General features: G+C 48.0%; 1 protein-coding gene across 1 annotated transcript; it reads left to right on the plus strand.

The window, feature by feature from the left end:
• Positions 1-7,206: 7,206 nt before the first annotated feature.
• On the plus strand, positions 7,207-8,594 carry FBLL1 (fibrillarin like 1; the record flags this gene model as incomplete). Its single annotated transcript, XM_079917906.1, has 1 exon — positions 7,207-8,594. The coding sequence occupies exon 1, from the start codon at positions 7,584-7,586 to the stop codon at positions 8,592-8,594; it is 1,011 nt and encodes a 336-aa protein (XP_079774032.1). The 5' UTR covers positions 7,207-7,583.
• Between the last annotated feature and the right edge of the window lie 9,086 nt (positions 8,595-17,680).

A 17,680-nucleotide genomic window follows, 5' to 3' on the forward strand; every position in this document is an offset into this window, starting at 1 on the left:
TAAAGAAGATGTGGTACATATATACAATGGAATACTATTCAGCCATAAAGAAGAATGAAATACTGCCATTTACAGCAACATGGATGGACCCAGAGATTATCATACTAAGTGAAGGAAGTCAGAAAAAGGATGACAAATACCATATGATATCACTTATATGTGGAATCTAAAATATGACACAGGGCTTCCCTGGTGGCGCAGTGGTTGAGAGTCCGCCTGCCGATGCAGGGGACACGGGTTCGTGCCCCAGTCCGGGAGGATCCCACATGCTGCGGAGCGGCTGGGCCCGTGAGCCATGGCCGCTGAGCCTGTGCGTCCAGAGCCTGTGCTCCACAACGGGAGAGGCCACAGCAGCGAGAGGTCCGCGTACCGCAAAAAAAAAAAAAAATAAAATAAAATAAAATAAAATATGACACAAATGAACCTAACTATGAAACAGCAACAGATTCACAGACATAGAGAACAAACTTGTGGTTGCCAAGGGGGAGCGGGGAGGGGAAAGAGAAGGATTGGGAGTTTGAGGTTAGCAGATGCAACTATTACATATAGAATGGATAAACAACAAGGTTCTACTATATAGCACAGGGAACTATATTCAATATCCTCTGATAAACCATAGTGGAAAAGAATATATATATGTGTATAACTGAATCACTTTGCTGTATAGCAGAAATTAACACAACATTGTAAATTAACTATACTTCAATAAAATAAATTTTAAAAAAGAGAGAGAGAGATGCCAGAGACGTTACTTTCTCTCCCTACCAGGTGAGATCACAGTGAGAAGGTGGCCATGTACAAGCCAGAAAGGGACAGCTATCACCAGAAACCGACCATCGATCATGCTAGCATCCTGATCTTGAACTTCCATCATCCAGAACTGTAAGAAATAAATTTCTGTTTCTCTGGAAGACCCCTGCAGCCATCTAAGCTTTTTGAGGATTTACTAAGTGTCAGTCAGTAATTCTACAGGGTAAAATGGAGTGAGAGTCTGAGCCACCCCCGAGAAGAAGTACCACACCCAGTGAGGTAGTGGGCAAATGTCAATGGAATCCCAATTAAGGGACTTGAACTATTCTCCAAGGCCCAGATATTAGAAAAGGAGAGACAGTTCTCTTTTTTACTTAACGTGCCATATTAGACATGTGATTGAGAACGGATTATTACTCTGGGCTTTAGTCATGTGTTAGTAAAAAGGTATTCTATTTTGTCTTGAGGAATAAATTGAAATATATGCACACTGAACAGTAAATTTTATCTGTGATGTTTATGTAGGTATACTGATCCAGGTGTGCCAGACAGACATTATGCAGTAGATACCTGTGACAAAAACATTTACTGTTCACCGATGATCCCACCCACATTTCCCAGCTGCCTTTCAGTTAGACAGGGCATGTGACTAGTCCCGGCCAATGGGTTGTGAGTAGAAATGACTGTGTCAAACCCTAGGCCACAACAGAGAAAAAGGAAAGTGAGTTCTCCATGCCCTTTCTTCCCACATGGCAACAATGGGAGCCCTCTTGTTTCTCATGTTACAGCCACAAGATGTTGGTGTGTGAGCCGTGCAGTGTCTATGTGGAGCGAACCTCCCACAGATCTTCAATGGACATTAAATGTAAGCAAGTGGGAAACGTAGTTGTATTAATCCATTGAGATTTGAGGGTTGTAATATGTTACTGCATCATAGCCCAGTCCATCTTGACCAAATACAACTGTGGCTGTCACTAGGGGTAGAGAGGCAAATCCCTGGAGTCCACGGAAGTAGACCACGGCTTATAGAAAACAGGTTGGGGAAGCCTCTTCAGGAGTGAACGTTTAAATACTAATTAGACTGGGGATGAGGTTGCACAGCCTTCCAGCTGGTTTTACCTAAATCATGACTAGTCACTCCTTAGGCAATTTTCTGGAACGGTATATGAGAGTAACAGAGAAAAGTTTCATATATCTTGTGAAGTCTATGGGTAGGACTGATGTACTCCATGTCACTACTAAAGCCCAGTCACAGATATAATTATGAACATCATGGGAGGGCATACATTATGGAATAATAAGTCAATTGTAAGCAAAAGTTGAAGTGACCATAGTTGTTCCTATTGGCTGTCAGACAGAAGTGTCTGGATCACAATGCCAACTTATCCCTTTAAGAAACTTCTTGAGCAGATGAGACACACTGCTAAAGAATCTTTGAAAATGAGACAGATTTTAATGTTGTAAGTGACCCCAGATGAAAATTTGAGTGGCAGAGGTTTTTTTTGACACCTCAATCTCTTTATGATGCCAATATTTGGCATGAGTCCCTGCCTTGGTTGCATTCTGGGGTCATGCACAGGAGAGGGGGAACATGTTCCACTGGACTGAAAGTCTAGTTGGTGATGGGTGCTCCCAGGCTAGAGCATCCCAAAAGAGAGCCGGTAGCAAATGGCTATGCAAGGTAGGAATCAAAGGCGGGAGACAGAAAAGGTCTCTGTGGGAGTCATCAAACGTCGTGCTGGGAAAGGTTGCCTCTGATCAGAAACAAGATGTGCAAACTTGGTTTGTACTGATTCCAAAGCTGTCAACAGCAATGAGGCCGTGGGAAAAAGCCTGAGAAAGCTGCCTTTGGCTTGCGGACCTGGACGGAGAGGGTTGTTGGAAGCCTTAGCAGATTATTGCAGAGGACATCAGTAATGTGAAGAAAGTGATGGGCCACTAGGGGCAGGGGTGGGAAGATATCTGGAGAAACTGTCACTGCTAGAGCGTGGTGGAGGCTGCTTCCAGCCCTGGTATGAAATCTAGTGCGTAGGGCGGGCCACCAAAACCTGGGGAAGTAGGCACCCCCCAGCAAGGTGGCACACTCCTACTGCTAGTTACAGTAGTTACTCCTGCAGAACAATTCTAAATTCATGAAGGTATTGCTCATTATGTTTAGAATTTGTAATCACCAGCCATCCCTCCCAATGGATTCCATTTAATGGAATCACAGGGGAAGGCATGAATTGCTTGAGAGGATCAGTTCTGAAATGAGCAGCAAGTGCACTGGAAAGGCCACAGTTGTCCACTTAAAACAGAGGCTGTGAACAAGGGCCTCAGAGATACTGGTATCATGGTGAAGGAGAATTAATGACAACATAACAGAAAGTGATAAGAAAAAGGTCAAAATGTGTCAGTAGGTGTGCCCTCTAAGACTTATACGTAGAGTGGCAAACAGGATTATCTAAACTATTTAAGGTAAAGTCTGGCGGATCTCTTGCTGTTGGATTCTGATCTCCTTCAGTAGCCTGGTGGCATAGTGGAGAGGGTTCATTGTGGAGGATTGGGCTTTAGTAACCTGAATAAAATCAAAAAAGGAATAAGGTATTCAAATGTAACTTCAGACCTCCATGATACTGTGCACCAGAGGGAAAGATATTAACGCTTATTGATGAGAGTTTTGTACTGCGAAGTTAAATACAGTTAAATACTACCTGTAATACAGGTAGTATTAGTATATTTATAGTATGACTTTATTACCTGATGTAATAAGCCTTATGAGTCATGTACTTTTTCCAAGTTCTGTTTGCACAACAAAGTTCGGGCTGTATTTGAGATGTAGTGGCCAACTAAAGCAGGCACTATTGATGCCCTATCTAATATCCCCTAGACTCACCTCTGAGTTCACCTGCAGCTGTGGTAAAGAGCTTCCAGCGTGATTGCAGCTCCCCATTCCAAGTGCCTGCTTCTCTGCCTGAGAGCTGTCTGAAGCATCAGGGGAATTTGCTGAGCCACACACAGGAGCAACTCAAAGGATAAGACAGTTAATGTTCCAGAAACAGGGTTTCCCTGGTGGCGCAGTGGTTAAGAATCCACCTGCCAATGCAGGGGACACGGGTTCAATCCCTGGTCCAGGAAAAGGAACTAAGCCCATGAGCCACAACTGCTGAGCCCACGTGCCACGGCTACTGAAGCCCGCGCACCTAGAGGCCATGCTCTGCAACAAGAGAAGCCAACGCAGTGAGAAGCCCGTGCACTGCAACGAAGAGTAGCCTCCGCTCGCTGCAACTAGAGAAAGCTCACATGCAGCAACAAAGACCCAACACAGCCAAAAATAAATAAATAAACATTTGAAGAAAAAAAAAAGTTCCAGAAACAATTCCTGATGGTTGGGGAAGGGAGAATGCTGGATTACTGCTCCAGCCTCCCAGCCTGCAGTGGAACAATTCTGAGATGCCCTCTACACAGTTTCTCAGAGAGTAATCAGAACAATTAAGCCCTGGGACTTCCCTGGTGGCACAGTGGATAAGACTCCGTGCTCCCAGTGCAGGGGGCCCCAGGTTCGATCCCTGATCAGGGAACAAGATCCCACATGCATGCCGCAACTAAGAATTTGCATGCCACAACTAAGGAGCCTGCACGCCACAACTAAGGAGCCCATGTGCCGCAACTAAGGAGCCCGCCTGCTGCAAGTAACACCCTGTGCAACCAAATAAATTATAAAAAGAACAATTGAGCCCTAATCATGCACTGTGCTAATCTGCTCATTAATGCACTGTTTCTTAGCCTTTCTACCTCCCCTGTCTCATTTTCCCCACACCCACATGTGCTTCCTGGGATCACCTGGACCCAAGTCCCTGTATCAGGGTCTGTATTAGTCAGGTTTCTCCTGAGAAATAGAACCAGTAGGATAGATAGATCAATCTATTTCTCTATATCCATATGTATAACTCCACGTCTATAGCTATATACCTATATCTGCATCCACATCTATATCTATGTATCTATACACAAAGATTATAAGGAAATGGCTCACATGATTATGGAGGCTAGCAAGTCTAAAATCTGCAGAGCAAATGTTGCAGTTCAAGGACAAAAGCAGGCAGGCTGCTACAGACCCAGGAAGAGTCAATACGCCAGTGCAATGGCTGTCGGGCAGGAGAATTCTCTGTTACTCAGGGGAAAGTCAACGTTTTGTTATATTCAGGACTTCAGCTGAATGGATGAGGCCCACCCACATTATAGAGGGCAATCTGCTTTACTCAGTCTACTAGCTTATATGTTAATTTTACCCCAAAATACCCTCACAAAATACTCAGGATAACATTTAACCAAATATCTGGGCATCCCGTGGTCCAGTCTAGTTGATACACAAAATTAACCATTACAGGGTCCGATTTGGGGGCAATCCAAACCAAGGCACCAAGCATAGCTCATCAATCTGGAGAAGCACCCCTTGTAACGAGAGTAGAAACCTCTAAGGAGAGCGTTTTATGTGGACCATACACCTCAGGAACCATACGCGCACTCTCTGACCCCTTGTCCACGTTCCAACACATAGGCTCTGGCACATATTAAGGAGGCATTTTGGCCAGAAGGGAAAACCAGACCTGGTGTTGCTGTCCATGAATTTGAGACAGAAAGACTCCTGGTCCAGGATGGAATGAAAGCTTTGCTGTGTGGACTCTGCCTGACATTTGCCCTAATATTCAGTTACATTTTGTCCCTCTCTGGACCAGGCACTTAGTCCCACTAATAGGGAGGTCCACCGATTGCTTACACCACCTACCTACACCATCTTGCGTTGCTCCTGGTTGAGCCCAAAGCAAGCGCCAGTAGCTGAACCGGCCCCCATTGGTGTTGCTGTCCGTGGTTCTGACAGAAGGAGCAAGCCTCTGCGTTGACACCTGTTTTGCTGTCCATGGTGCTACCTAATAATTTTTTTTTTAATAAATTTATTTTATTTTATTTATTTATTTTTGTCTGCGTTGGGTCTTCATTGCTGTGCATGGGTTTTCTCTAGTTGCGGTGAGTGGGGGCTACTCTTCACTGTGGTGCGCCTGCTTCTCATTGCAGTGGCTTCTCTTGCTGCAGAGCATGGGCTCTAGGTGTGTGGGCTTCAGTAGTTGTGGCACCCAGGCTCAGTAGTTGTGGCTCACGGGCTCTACAGCGCAGGCTCAGTAGTTGTGGCGCACAGGCTTTGTTGTTTCATGGCAATGTGGGATCTTCCCAGACCAGGGCTCGAACCCATGTCCCCTGCAGTGACAGGTGGATTCTTAACCACTGCGCCACCAGGGAAGTCCAGTGATTCTTTTTTTATGCTCAGGAAGACGCTGCATATTGAAAGAGCAGGTTTTTGAAATGTAGACTAGAATTCAATGACAAACATGAGATTTTGGCTCTTGCTGATGTGTGTTATAGGATTTAGTGCTCTGGTGTATGTGTCCCCATTCAAACTGAAGATTCAATATTTTCTTGCTGCCCCATATTCCCAGAACAGGTTCTAGCATTTAGCACAGTTGATGGAAAAGAGCAGAGCTAAATAGAGAGCAACCAGGGCTGAAGGTTGCAGGCTATTAACCACATCAGGGGAATCACTATCCTTTGGAAACCCCTGGCTTGGAATTTTCCTCTTTTTGATTTCCTATGTCCAACCTCGCAGAAAGTCTTGTGGATTCTATCTTCTAAGTAGCTCTTAGATTAGGCTACTTCACCTCACCTCTGCCAACACTTCCGACAATGATGATCATCACCACTACTACCATCACTACCTTCATTCTTCTAATTACCATTATTTCTGGCTGGGATCATCCCTTTAGGATAAAAATTTCAAAGTGGAATAACTAAGTGGAAGTATAGGTACGTTGTTTAAGGCTTTGATAGAATATCTGTACCAAGGTGCATTTCCACCAACCTTGTAAAAGAGGGCCAGAGACACTTTCAGGTGGCAAAAGATCTATCAGCAATACATTTCAATTAAAGATTGACCAAAAGAAATACATTAAAAAACTAAACAGGGAGTTCCCTGGTGGTCTAGCGGTTAGAATTCGGCACTTTCACTGGCGTGACCTGGGTTCAATCCCTGGCGGGGAAACTGAGATCCTGCAAGCCAAAATTAATCAATTCATCAATCAATTAAGTAAGTAAAAAACATAAAGAAAAAAGCTAACGCTTACAGAGCACTTAGCATGTACCATGGCTGGGCAAGTGTATGTGGTGCTTTAAAACAAACCTTTGTGGTATGTTCTGTTTTCAGATGGAATAATGAGACACAGGTAAAGAAACTTGTCCAAGTTCAGACAAGACCCTCGGAGAAGGTCAGGTAAGCTTTCTGAGACCACACAGCAAGCGAGTGGCGCAGCAAGTACTGAAAGCGATGTTTATCTCTCCCTCTCCTGCCAAGAAGAACTGCCAGGGGTCCCTGAGAAAGCAGAACATGGGGAAGAGGGAAGGGAGAAGGCTGCGTCTGCGCGCCTGCTGGGAAGCGGGGGCTTCCGGAGCTGCAGGGTCGCTATAGCGGGTGTGATGCAATCACGCCCGTCGCTGCGTCAAAGGGCGGCTCCCGGGATGCGGGGACTGCAGTAGAGGTGGTCCCCACCGCCGCCCACCTCGCCTCTGCCGCCCACCGCGGCTAACCCGGCAGGCAACCGCTGCCGCTAACCTTCGTCCAGAGTCAGGACCACCGCCCCGGAGCCACCAGCGACCCCGACAACATCTCTCAGCCACCGGCGACTCTGACAACCGCCCCCAGGTACCGGTGGTCCCTGACAACCACTCCGAGCCACCGGTAACCCCTGACAACCGCCGCCAGCCCCCACCCCGCCCCCCCCCCCCACCGGCGCCCGGGGCGCGCCATGAAGTCGGCGGTGAGCGCGCGCGGTGGGGTGTCTGGCGGCCGCGGAGGTGGCTGCTGGGGCGGGGGGCGAGGAGGCGGAGGAGGAGGCGGGGGCAAAGGAGGAGGCGGGGGCAAAGGACCGGGAGGCGATGGCGGCGGCCAGGGGGGCAAGGGCGGCTTCGGAGCGCGGACGCGCGGCTTCGGAGGCGGCAGGGGCAGGGGGCGCGGTGGTGGAGACGGCAGGGACCGCGGAGGCGGCGGGCAGCGGCGTGGCGTGGCCAAGAGCAAGAACCGCCGCAGGAAGGGCGTCACCACGGTATCCGTGGAACCGCACCGGCACGAGGGGGTCTTTATCTACCGCGGGGCGGAGGACGCTCTGGTCACACTGAATATGGTGCCCGGCCAGTCGGTGTACGGCGAGCGGCGGGTCACGGTGACCGAGGGCGGCGTGAAACAGGAGTACCGCACGTGGAACCCCTTCCGCTCCAAGCTGGCCGCGGCCATACTGGGCGGGGTCGACCAGATTCACATCAAGCCCAAGTCCAAAGTGCTCTACCTGGGTGCCGCCTCGGGGACCACCGTCTCCCACGTCTCCGACATCATCGGCCCTGATGGCCTAGTCTACGCGGTCGAGTTCTCCCACCGCGCCGGCCGCGATCTGGTCAACGTGGCCAAGAAGAGAACCAACATCATCCCAGTCCTCGAAGACGCCCGGCACCCCCTCAAGTACCGCATGCTCATCGGGATGGTGGACGTGATCTTTGCCGACGTGGCCCAGCCAGACCAGTCCCGCATCGTGGCTCTGAATGCCCACACCTTCCTGCGCAACGGGGGCCACTTCCTCATTTCCATCAAGGCCAATTGCATCGACTCCACCGCCTCTGCTGAGGCGGTGTTTGCTTCTGAGGTGAGGAAGTTGCAGCAGGAGAATTTGAAGCCTCAAGAGCAGCTGACCCTGGAGCCCTATGAGAGGGACCACGCTGTGGTCGTCGGGGTCTATCGGCCCCTTCCCAAGAGCGCCAACAAGTAGCAACCCAGCTCGGGCTGTCCCTGAGATAATGCTTAAGACTGTGCTATGTTCAGTGTTACTATATGTGTGTTTTCTTTGTGCACCGCTTTTCTATTAAATGGCATAAAGAAACAGTACCCAGGTGTATCAGTGAGGCCAGACTCAGTTATCCCCAAATCTCCAAATCCCCCAAACTCTAAAATAGCCAAGATAACAGGTGATAGGGGTCCATCAAGGATCAGCCTGGGGACTGTGCTTACTCCAATCACTCAGGGTCCTGACTCTTCAGGGCCCCTCTTCACTCGTCACAGGGGCAGGGGAAGAGAGCTGGGAAAATAATGAGCTTATAAAATCCCCTTTGGAACTGAGGGGACACTTCTTGCACATTGACCATGTCACGTGACCAAGCCTGACTCCAGGGAGTAGCATTGGATATTGACGGACAGTAGTATAGTCTAACACACCCAATGTGTCTGACTCCAAGCCAGAGTCCTAACCATAATATATATTTAGTACTTTACTCTTCAAGGAAGCCCTTGTGCATTCCCTAGTATGTGTAATCAGCACACCAGCCCCAAGATGGCTTTGTTACCATTACCCTTTTACAGGGGAAGCCACAGAGCTTCTGAAGGTAAACTGGTTGCACAGCCAGTAGGGAGGTAGAACTTAACTGCCAGTCTTTGCGCCTCTAAATTCACTGCCATTTCCTGTACACTAATGGGATCTTACCTCTCCCCGACATGGCCCATGCTAAACAGACCACAAGTCCTAACACAAGGACACACGCACAGAGCAGGGCCCTCTGGCTCCTCTGTGTCCTTTCTCTGCCTCCCTGTGCCACCCTTTTCTTAGATTTCAAAATAACAAAACAAGGCAGGGAGGTAGGATGTGAGTCCACCTCAAAAAGTATTCCCAGGGCTTCCCTGGTGGTGCAGTGGTTGAGAGTCTGCCTGCTGATGCAGGGGACACGGGTTCGTGCCCCGGTCCGGGAAGATCCCACATGCCGCGGAGCGGCTGGGCCCGTGAGCCATGGCCGCTGAGCCTGCGCGCCCGGAGCCCGTGCTCCGCAACGGGAGAGGAGGCAACAGTGAGAGGCCCGCGTACCAAAAAAAAAAAAAAAAAAAAAGTATTCCCACCACAAGGCATAACACACCCAAAGTGGCATCACCAAGTGTCTCAGAAATAACCAGGAAAATGACTCTAAGAAAATATGTCTCTGAAGGGCATTTCCTGCAGGCCCTGAATCCCAGTCCATTCAATTCTGGCTCTCAAAAGCAGTCCAAAGGGAGCAGGAGAGAGAACAATCCCAGGAGGGCTGGCAATGTTCCAAAACCAAGACTCAAAAAGGCCTTTCATTTATTCATTCACTCATCCACTCAGGAAATCCCCATTGCCAATTGCCAACGTCATCGACATTGCATCCAGGAATGATTGCTCCCTAATCCGTCATTTGGAGAGTGGGTCTACCTTTCTGAAGATGTGCTTGGATAGAGGTTATGGTTAGTTTGTGTTTTCTGAGGGCATACTTCCTTCATACAGTAAGAAGATAAATCAGATTTCTAAAGGGCAGCCACCCCTTCTACTCCTCCCCTCCCCTTCCCACAATGCACACACAAAAGCTATTCCATACAATGCAGGGGGAGAACTACAGTTCAGATTTGCTGGCCAGACTGACTCAGAAGAAGAGGGTGAACGGAGTAAATGTCTGCAAAATCCCGAACCAGGCATTTCCACAAACAAAGTGAGATCTTCATTAAAACCCTGCAAAGCGAGGATCATTATTCCTATATAACAGAGGAGGAAACTGCAGTTTGGAGAGATGACATGACTTGCTTAAGATCTCCCAGTAAGTCTCACAGCCAGAAACCAAACCCACAGGAGTCTGACTCCAAAATCTATAGCCTTTCCACTGAGGTCTGTGCTGCCTCCCTTACTTTGAAAAGCCCTCTCTCCAGTCCTAGGCTAATTGATTCATTGCTGGGATGAAACCCTGAGGCTGGGAATGGACTCCCAGGAAACAGGATGATTCCTTCTGGAATCTTAAAGGGTCCAATCCTTCCTCAGAGGCAGCTCAGTCTCAATAAGGAGCTCTTAGAGCCTCCTTACAAGGTGTCTGTCCCTCCAGATCTGGGACATGGCAGGGGAAACTTGGCCTCTTTCCTTGCTGTGAGCATTCCCGCATACACACAGAAAATTTATAGTCCACGTTTGAAGCTGCTTGAAGTGGGAATGTCAATGGAGACATGGCATGAAAAAAACCTCCTGAAGAATGTCTCTGAGCTGCAGACGGGTTCCTGGGCCAATGGAACAACATGGTAAGTCCCAGGAGAAGCATAGGAATAAGGACTAAGGGAATATAGGAGGGAAGCTGAAACCTGGTTTTGGAGGATGGGGGCGGGGGAAGTATGGGACTGTAATTCCAGTGGGCAGTGAGGTTCAGGACATACGTAGCAGTGACACTGGGCACCTGACCTGCTTGGGTTCCTAGAGGCATCAAATTGGGGTCCCTAGGCATCTTAGACTGCGGCGGCTACCCTAACAAAATACCAGTCTGCATGCCTTAGGCAATAGACATTTACCTTCTCACAGTCCTGGAGCCTGGAAGTCCAGGGTCAAGGTACCAGCAGGGCTGGTTTCTGGTGAAGCCTCTCTCCTTGGCTTGTCAATGGCTGCCTTCTCCCTGCGTCCACACATGGCCTTTTCTCTGCGTGCACAAGGAGAGAGAGACAGAGAGACTGAGAGAGAGAGAAGGGAGGAGAGAGAGATGCTGGTCTCTTCCTCTTCTTAGAAGCACTCCAGCCCTCTCAAATTATAGCCCCACCCTTATGACCTCCCAGAACCTTAATTACCTCCTTAAAGGCCCTACCTCCAAATACAGTCATATTTGAGAGTTAGAGCTTCAACATTTTGATTTGGGGGAATACAATTCAGCCCAAAACACTAGGGCTGGATGGGAACTTTCAGCTAAAATGCCCATCTTGCTGGCTTTTGGAAAGTGACTGGGGAAAGCAACGTGCAACTTAAGTTCCTGCACAAAGCTCTGAGTGTTATCCCTTTCTCCCAACTTTCCTCTTATTGTCAGTGTAAAATACCCGAGAATTAACAGTTAACACAGAGGCCGTGGGTTGGAGCGGGTGGTGGGTGGGGTGAGGAGTGATGGGGAGGGAACTTAGTTGAGCTTCTAAGGGGATTGGTTCAACCTGGGAATTGGTTCAGCTGGGTGGAATTTGCTGCTGAGTTTCAGAGAATCAGCAGCCTGACAAGAGCCACGGTTGAGCCCAGCCCAGCAGGTGCAGTGAGGCTGGAGGCTGATGCTCAAAGACAGGGTGAGATGGACCCTGACTCAAAGAGAGTCAGCAGGAACCAGTGGGAAGAACACACAGACCCCACCTACTGCCTACCCTCACCCTCACCGTGATGTCCCTCAGCCTCCTCCACCCCGATGCCCCTTGGGATAAGGGGAGGAAGAACGGGGAGGGAAAAGAAAACAAAAGGGACTGTTTTAAACTGGAAGAAACCAACTTCTTTTCAACTGGCAGTTTCCCTCCCGGCTGCAGTCCTGCTACCAAGCAAGATGCTTTAACCACATCGGAGCCGCAGTGAGTATGTTTGGACTCTGCAACACTCGTATTTGTCAAGCACTTATGATGTCCCAGGCATAGAGATAAGCATTTATTTGATTGCAAAAAGTGTTGTTTTTAAATTAATAACGGGAACAAACATAGCAGAAGATACTGAAACGTAAATGTTCAGGTTAACATTTGCTGTAAAATGCACACCGGCGTCAGAGCTGCCGGAAATGTCTGTGTGGCCTGGAGCGAGAGCACACGTTAGACCCCTGGCCAGTGCCCTGCCCCTTTCTCTTCCCACCCCTGGTTCTGCCCCACCTCCTGAAGGGGCTCACATGCATGTCTGTAGACTCCCAGCCCTAAAATCCAAGATCCGACCCCCTGCTCTTCAAACAGCCTCCTTTAAGCCCCTTGGGACTGGAGTTGTAAACTGGGAGCGTGGTCCCTTCTTGGGAGGACTGGCCTGGGGAAGATTGATGGAAGCGGACTTGGGCTGTTCAGGCTGGGCGCCGGGTGCCCAGTGCAGGATCTAGAAGGTGGTGGCGTGGGCTCGTGGGGGCATGGCCCTCGGCCCGTGTGGACTCCTTGCCCCATGGGGCAAGGTGCAGGCAGAGGAAGGCCAGAGCACAGCCCTGTAGGTGCGAGGCCCAGGGCAGGGGCCCTGGCTGACCAGGTCTGAGAGTGGCCCCTTGGCCCGTCCACTCAACCAAATCTCAGTGTTCCTCCTTAAGGAGGCCAGTCTAACTCTTCCAAGTAGTCTTCCTGGCTCTTGGGCTCACAGGAAATTCCTCTTGATTCACGTTCTGAGGGAGACAACATTTACCGTGCACGTAGTATGTTCCAGGTGCCTCCAGACACCTTGTTTCACTTAATTCCCATAACACCCCCTGGGAGGCAAGTGTTATCCTCCCTGATATCACAGATGAGGAAATTGAGGCTCAGGAAAGTGACAGGAATCACCCAAGGTGTGATGGAGCTGGAGAATGGAAGATCTGGGGTGTCCTGGAGCAGAACTCTACGTATTCATTCTCTAAATCGGTGAAATTAAAACCAGACGCTCTAGGGGGAAGGCCTGGCATTGGTGTTTTTGGTAAGTCCCCCAGGTGATTCTAATGTGCATCCAAGGCTGACACCATTTAAAACCCCATACCACTCTTGCTGTTGATTGGGAAAGGCAGATTTAAGACAGTACTTTGAATAACTGGAAGATGACAGCTGAGCTTTTCTGCAGGGTCTCTGGGACAGCCCAGGATGCCCCCTGAGATTCCTAAGAGAAGGATGGTTGAAGTCTGTGACTGAAGACAAAGTTACTGGTATTCCTGCCTCTTTGGTCCCTGATTGAGTGCTGCCCACGGATCTTGTTTGTAAGGAGCTCAGCTGAGCTGGGAGAGAGAGCTGAGCTGCCAGGTGTGGGAGGAACTCAAGATTGAAGGAGCCGAAAATGAGAGTTCAGTCTTTAATCATTTACTGTGATGGAATAAGCAAAAGGCTAAAACTGGAGAAAGCGCCAACTCCCCTGTTCCATATTCTCACATGGAAAGGCGCCCCAGCCGAGGGTCGGGGGATCAGAGCTCCTTGGGGATGTCTTACTGCTGAAGGCACCCTTGAAAAAAAGGCTCCAACATTTTACAGACCCTGAGGCTGCTGGTGAGGGGACGAATGGGGAAGGCTGGGGGTGGAAAAGTCTTCAAGGTTCTCCCCTCCCCCACAAGGAGGCAGAGGTCCTCAGATCAAAAGCTATGGAGGACTTCCCTGGTGGTCCAGTGGTAAGACTCCGTGCTTCCCCTGCCGGGGGCACGGGTTTCCCTGGTTGGGGAACTATGATCCTGCATGCTGCACACAGCCACACACACACACACACACACACACACACACACACACACACACACACACACAAAACAAACCTGTGGAATGAAGGTGAGGGGTAGGAATGTAAATTTACCTGCCGAGGGCCCTGAGTCCTTGACCGCAAGCCCCTTCAGAAACCGAAGTGCGCCGGCTGTGCCCCAGGTCTGGTGCGGAGGGCAGCTTCTCCTAGTCCCACCAGCTGTGCTGTCTGAAGCCTTCCTATTTGCCTGTGGTCAGGCCTGAGAAATCAGTCACACATGATTTTTTTTTTAGAGAGCTTTTTTTCTCTTTTTTAAAGTTTATTTATTGGCTGCGTTGGGTCTTCGTTGCTGCATGCAGGCTTTCTCTAGTTGGCGGCGAGCGGGGGCTACTCTTTGCTGCAGAGCACGGGCTCTAGGCACCCGGGCTTCAGTATTTGTGGCTCGTGGGCTCTAGAGCGCAGGCTCAGTAGTTGTGGTGCACGGGCTTAGTTGCTCCGCGGCATGTGGGATCTTCCCGGGCCAGGGCTGGAGGCTGTGTCCCCTGCATTGGCAGGCGGACATTCCCTGGGCCACCAGGGAAGCCCCCCATGTGTTTCGTATATAAATTGTCAAATGGAAACAGCCTCCAGTACATGCTACTAACACCACTTTGCTACTTCTCCTAAGGCCACACATCCATTGGCACATGACCTACCTTCCAAGTTGTCAGGTGACTGAAGTTGCACTTCTCCATGACATGAATCCTTCCATCCTCTGATAGCAGTTTTTTTGCCACCTGCTGCCAGTCCCTAATCCAGGGCCTCATTATTTAGGTTTCTATTCTTCAGCGGCATCCATTGCTGGTACCAACGTCTATATCAGTTGGGATGGGTATATCAGACGGGGTTAGGCGGTGGTAACAAACTCCCAAGGTCTGTGCCTAAATGAAGTTTGTTTTCTTCCTCACACTATACTACCTTCATTATTTTGTGGGTGGTTGAAGGAGAGGGGCCTCTGTTAATTTTAGTCATTTAGGGATCCAGGCTAACAGAGTAGCCACCATCTTGAATGCTGCTGGCTGTCAAGAGGGAAAAGATGGCTCCGGGAAGTCTCAGGTGATGAAGTGCTCTAGCCATGACATGGTAGTTCCAACTCACTCACTAGTTGGCCAGAACCAGTCATATGAACCTTTTCAACCACGAGGGAGCCTGGAAGTACAATCCTACTGTGTTGGAAAGGTGGAATAAAGATCTCTGCTGAACAACATGAATGATGAACACAAGATCATCACATGTGGAGTGAGAAATTTTCCTCAGGGACTTCCCTTGCAGTCCAGTGATTAGGGATCTGTACTTACACTGCAGGGGGCACAGATTCGATCCCTGGTTGGGGAACTAAGATCCTACCTGCCAAGCGGGGAAGGAAGGGAGGGAGGAAGGGAGGGAGGAAGGAAGGAAGGAAACAAATTTGCCTGAGATCATATGCCTAGTGACTAAGAGCAGAATTTGAAACCATGCTCCAGAATACTCGCGTTTAATCACTACTCTACACTGCCTCCCGAGCCATTAGCAAAGAATTTTTTTTCCTTTTTTGGCCACGCCACGCGGCTTGTGGGACCTTAGCTCCCTGATCAGGGGTCGAACCCGCACCCCCTGCATTGGCAGCGCTGAGTCTTAACCACTGGACCACCAGGGAAGCCCAGCAAATAGATTTTTACGTCATTGTCATGTAACTTAATTGTTATGCTTTGAGAATGTGGCCTTATTTTTTGAAATTTATTGACTTATTCTATGATCTTGTACATGATCAATTTTTGTGCATACTCCATGTGTGCTTGAGAGTAATGTGCACCCTCTCATTGCTGGATGCAGAATTCAATGTATGTCCATTGGGTCAAGCTTAACCATGGTGTTCAAACCTATTTTGCTGATTTTCTGTTTGCTTGAACTATCTCTACTTGAGTGAGGTGTTGAAATCTCTGTGATGACAATTTCATGCCTTAAAGTTTCATCACTTGTAGATTTATTTTCTATTTATTTAGCTATTTCATTACTTGCATATATATTTTAAACTGTGATGTCTTCTTGGTTCGCTTTATGATTACATAATGACCCCATTCCTAATGATGACTTTTGTTTTCAAGTTTATTTTGCTTGTCTTAATATAGCTACATAAGTTTTCTTTTGGTTAGTGTTTGCCTGACCTTTTTTAATCCTTCTGATTTCAAACTGTCCAGGTCCTTTTACTTTAACATCTATTACAAAAAGCATATAGGTGTTGTTTTCCTTTTAAACCAGACAATCTCCTTTAATTGGCAAACTTAGTCTACTTTCTTGGATTCTCGATGCCCAAACTTGGCTCTTGGTGTGTGAAAGATCCTAGGACATCTCTCATCTGAAGCTTGCTCTTAGACTAAGAGGTTTCTTTTTTTTTTTAAATTAAATTTTTTTTCCAGCTTTATTATGATATGTTTAAGATTCAAGATAGCCTTCCTTTATTCACAGCACTGGGAAAATGTCAGACAAAAACAGTATTGTGGAAAGGAACCCAGGAAAAAACAGAATGTTAGTAATTTAGTTTTCTTAAGTGTCTAGAATTGCTTGAACTATAAATTTCATAATCAGAGTCAGGAGAACGAATAGGATATGTTGACAGAAGTGTGAGTGGCTATTGTGTCCACCATTCTAGATGCCATTAGGAACATTTGTGATTCCTGGGAAGAGGTCAAAATATCAACATCAAGTTTGGAGTTTGGAAGAAGTTGATTCCCATCTTTAGGGATGACTTTGAGGGGCTCAGGACTCCAGTGAAGGAAGTAACTGCGGATGTGATGGAAAATAGCAAGAGAACTAGAATTAGAAGTGGAGCCTGAAGATGTGACTGAATTGCTGCAATCTCATGATAAAATGTTAACGGATGGGGAGTTGCTTCTTATGGATGAGGAGAGAGTGGTTTCTTGAGATGGAATCTACACCTGGTGAAGATTATTGAAATAACAAAGCATTTAATATATTACTTAAACTTAGTTGATAAAACACTGGCATGGTTTGAGAGGACTGACTCCAATTTCAAAAGAAGTTCCACTGTGGGTAAAGTGCTACCGAACAGCACTGACGCTACAGAGAAATCACTGTGAAAGGATGACTCAACTAATGGAGTAAACTTCATTGTCGTCTCATTTTAAGAAATTTCCACAGCCACCCCAGCCTTCAGGAACCACCACGCTGATCAGTCAGCAGCCATCAACATGGAGGCAAGACCTTCCACCAGCAAGAGATTACGACTCCCTGAAAGCTCAGATCATGATGGTTAGCATTTTTCAGCAATATTTTAAAGTGAAGGTATGTACATTTTTTGACATAATGATATTGCACACTTAATAGATTACAGTATGGTATAAACCTAACTCTTACATGCACTGGGAAAACAAAAAAACTCACGTAATTCGCTTTATTGCAGTGGCCTGGAACAAGCCCGAAATATCTCTGAGGTATGCCTGTAGTAGCTCTAGAAAGCCTTAAAGCTGGGAGGGATGGAGGACTGGGAAGTGAAAAAAAGGGTATCTACTGTATGAGCCCACTTATACAATGAAAACTGTAGAAAAAATAAATTGAATGTAGTGACAGAAAGCATTGGTTGACACGGGATGGGGCTGGGAAGGGACAGCCTAGGGTGGAGGCCAAGGGAACTTTTTGGAATGATGGAAATATCTTGGAAGGGTGGTTACCTG

The sequence above is a fragment of the Stenella coeruleoalba genome (assembly GCF_951394435.1).
Source record: "Stenella coeruleoalba genome assembly, chromosome: 3".
Classification (NCBI taxonomy): domain Eukaryota; kingdom Metazoa; phylum Chordata; class Mammalia; order Artiodactyla; family Delphinidae; genus Stenella; species Stenella coeruleoalba.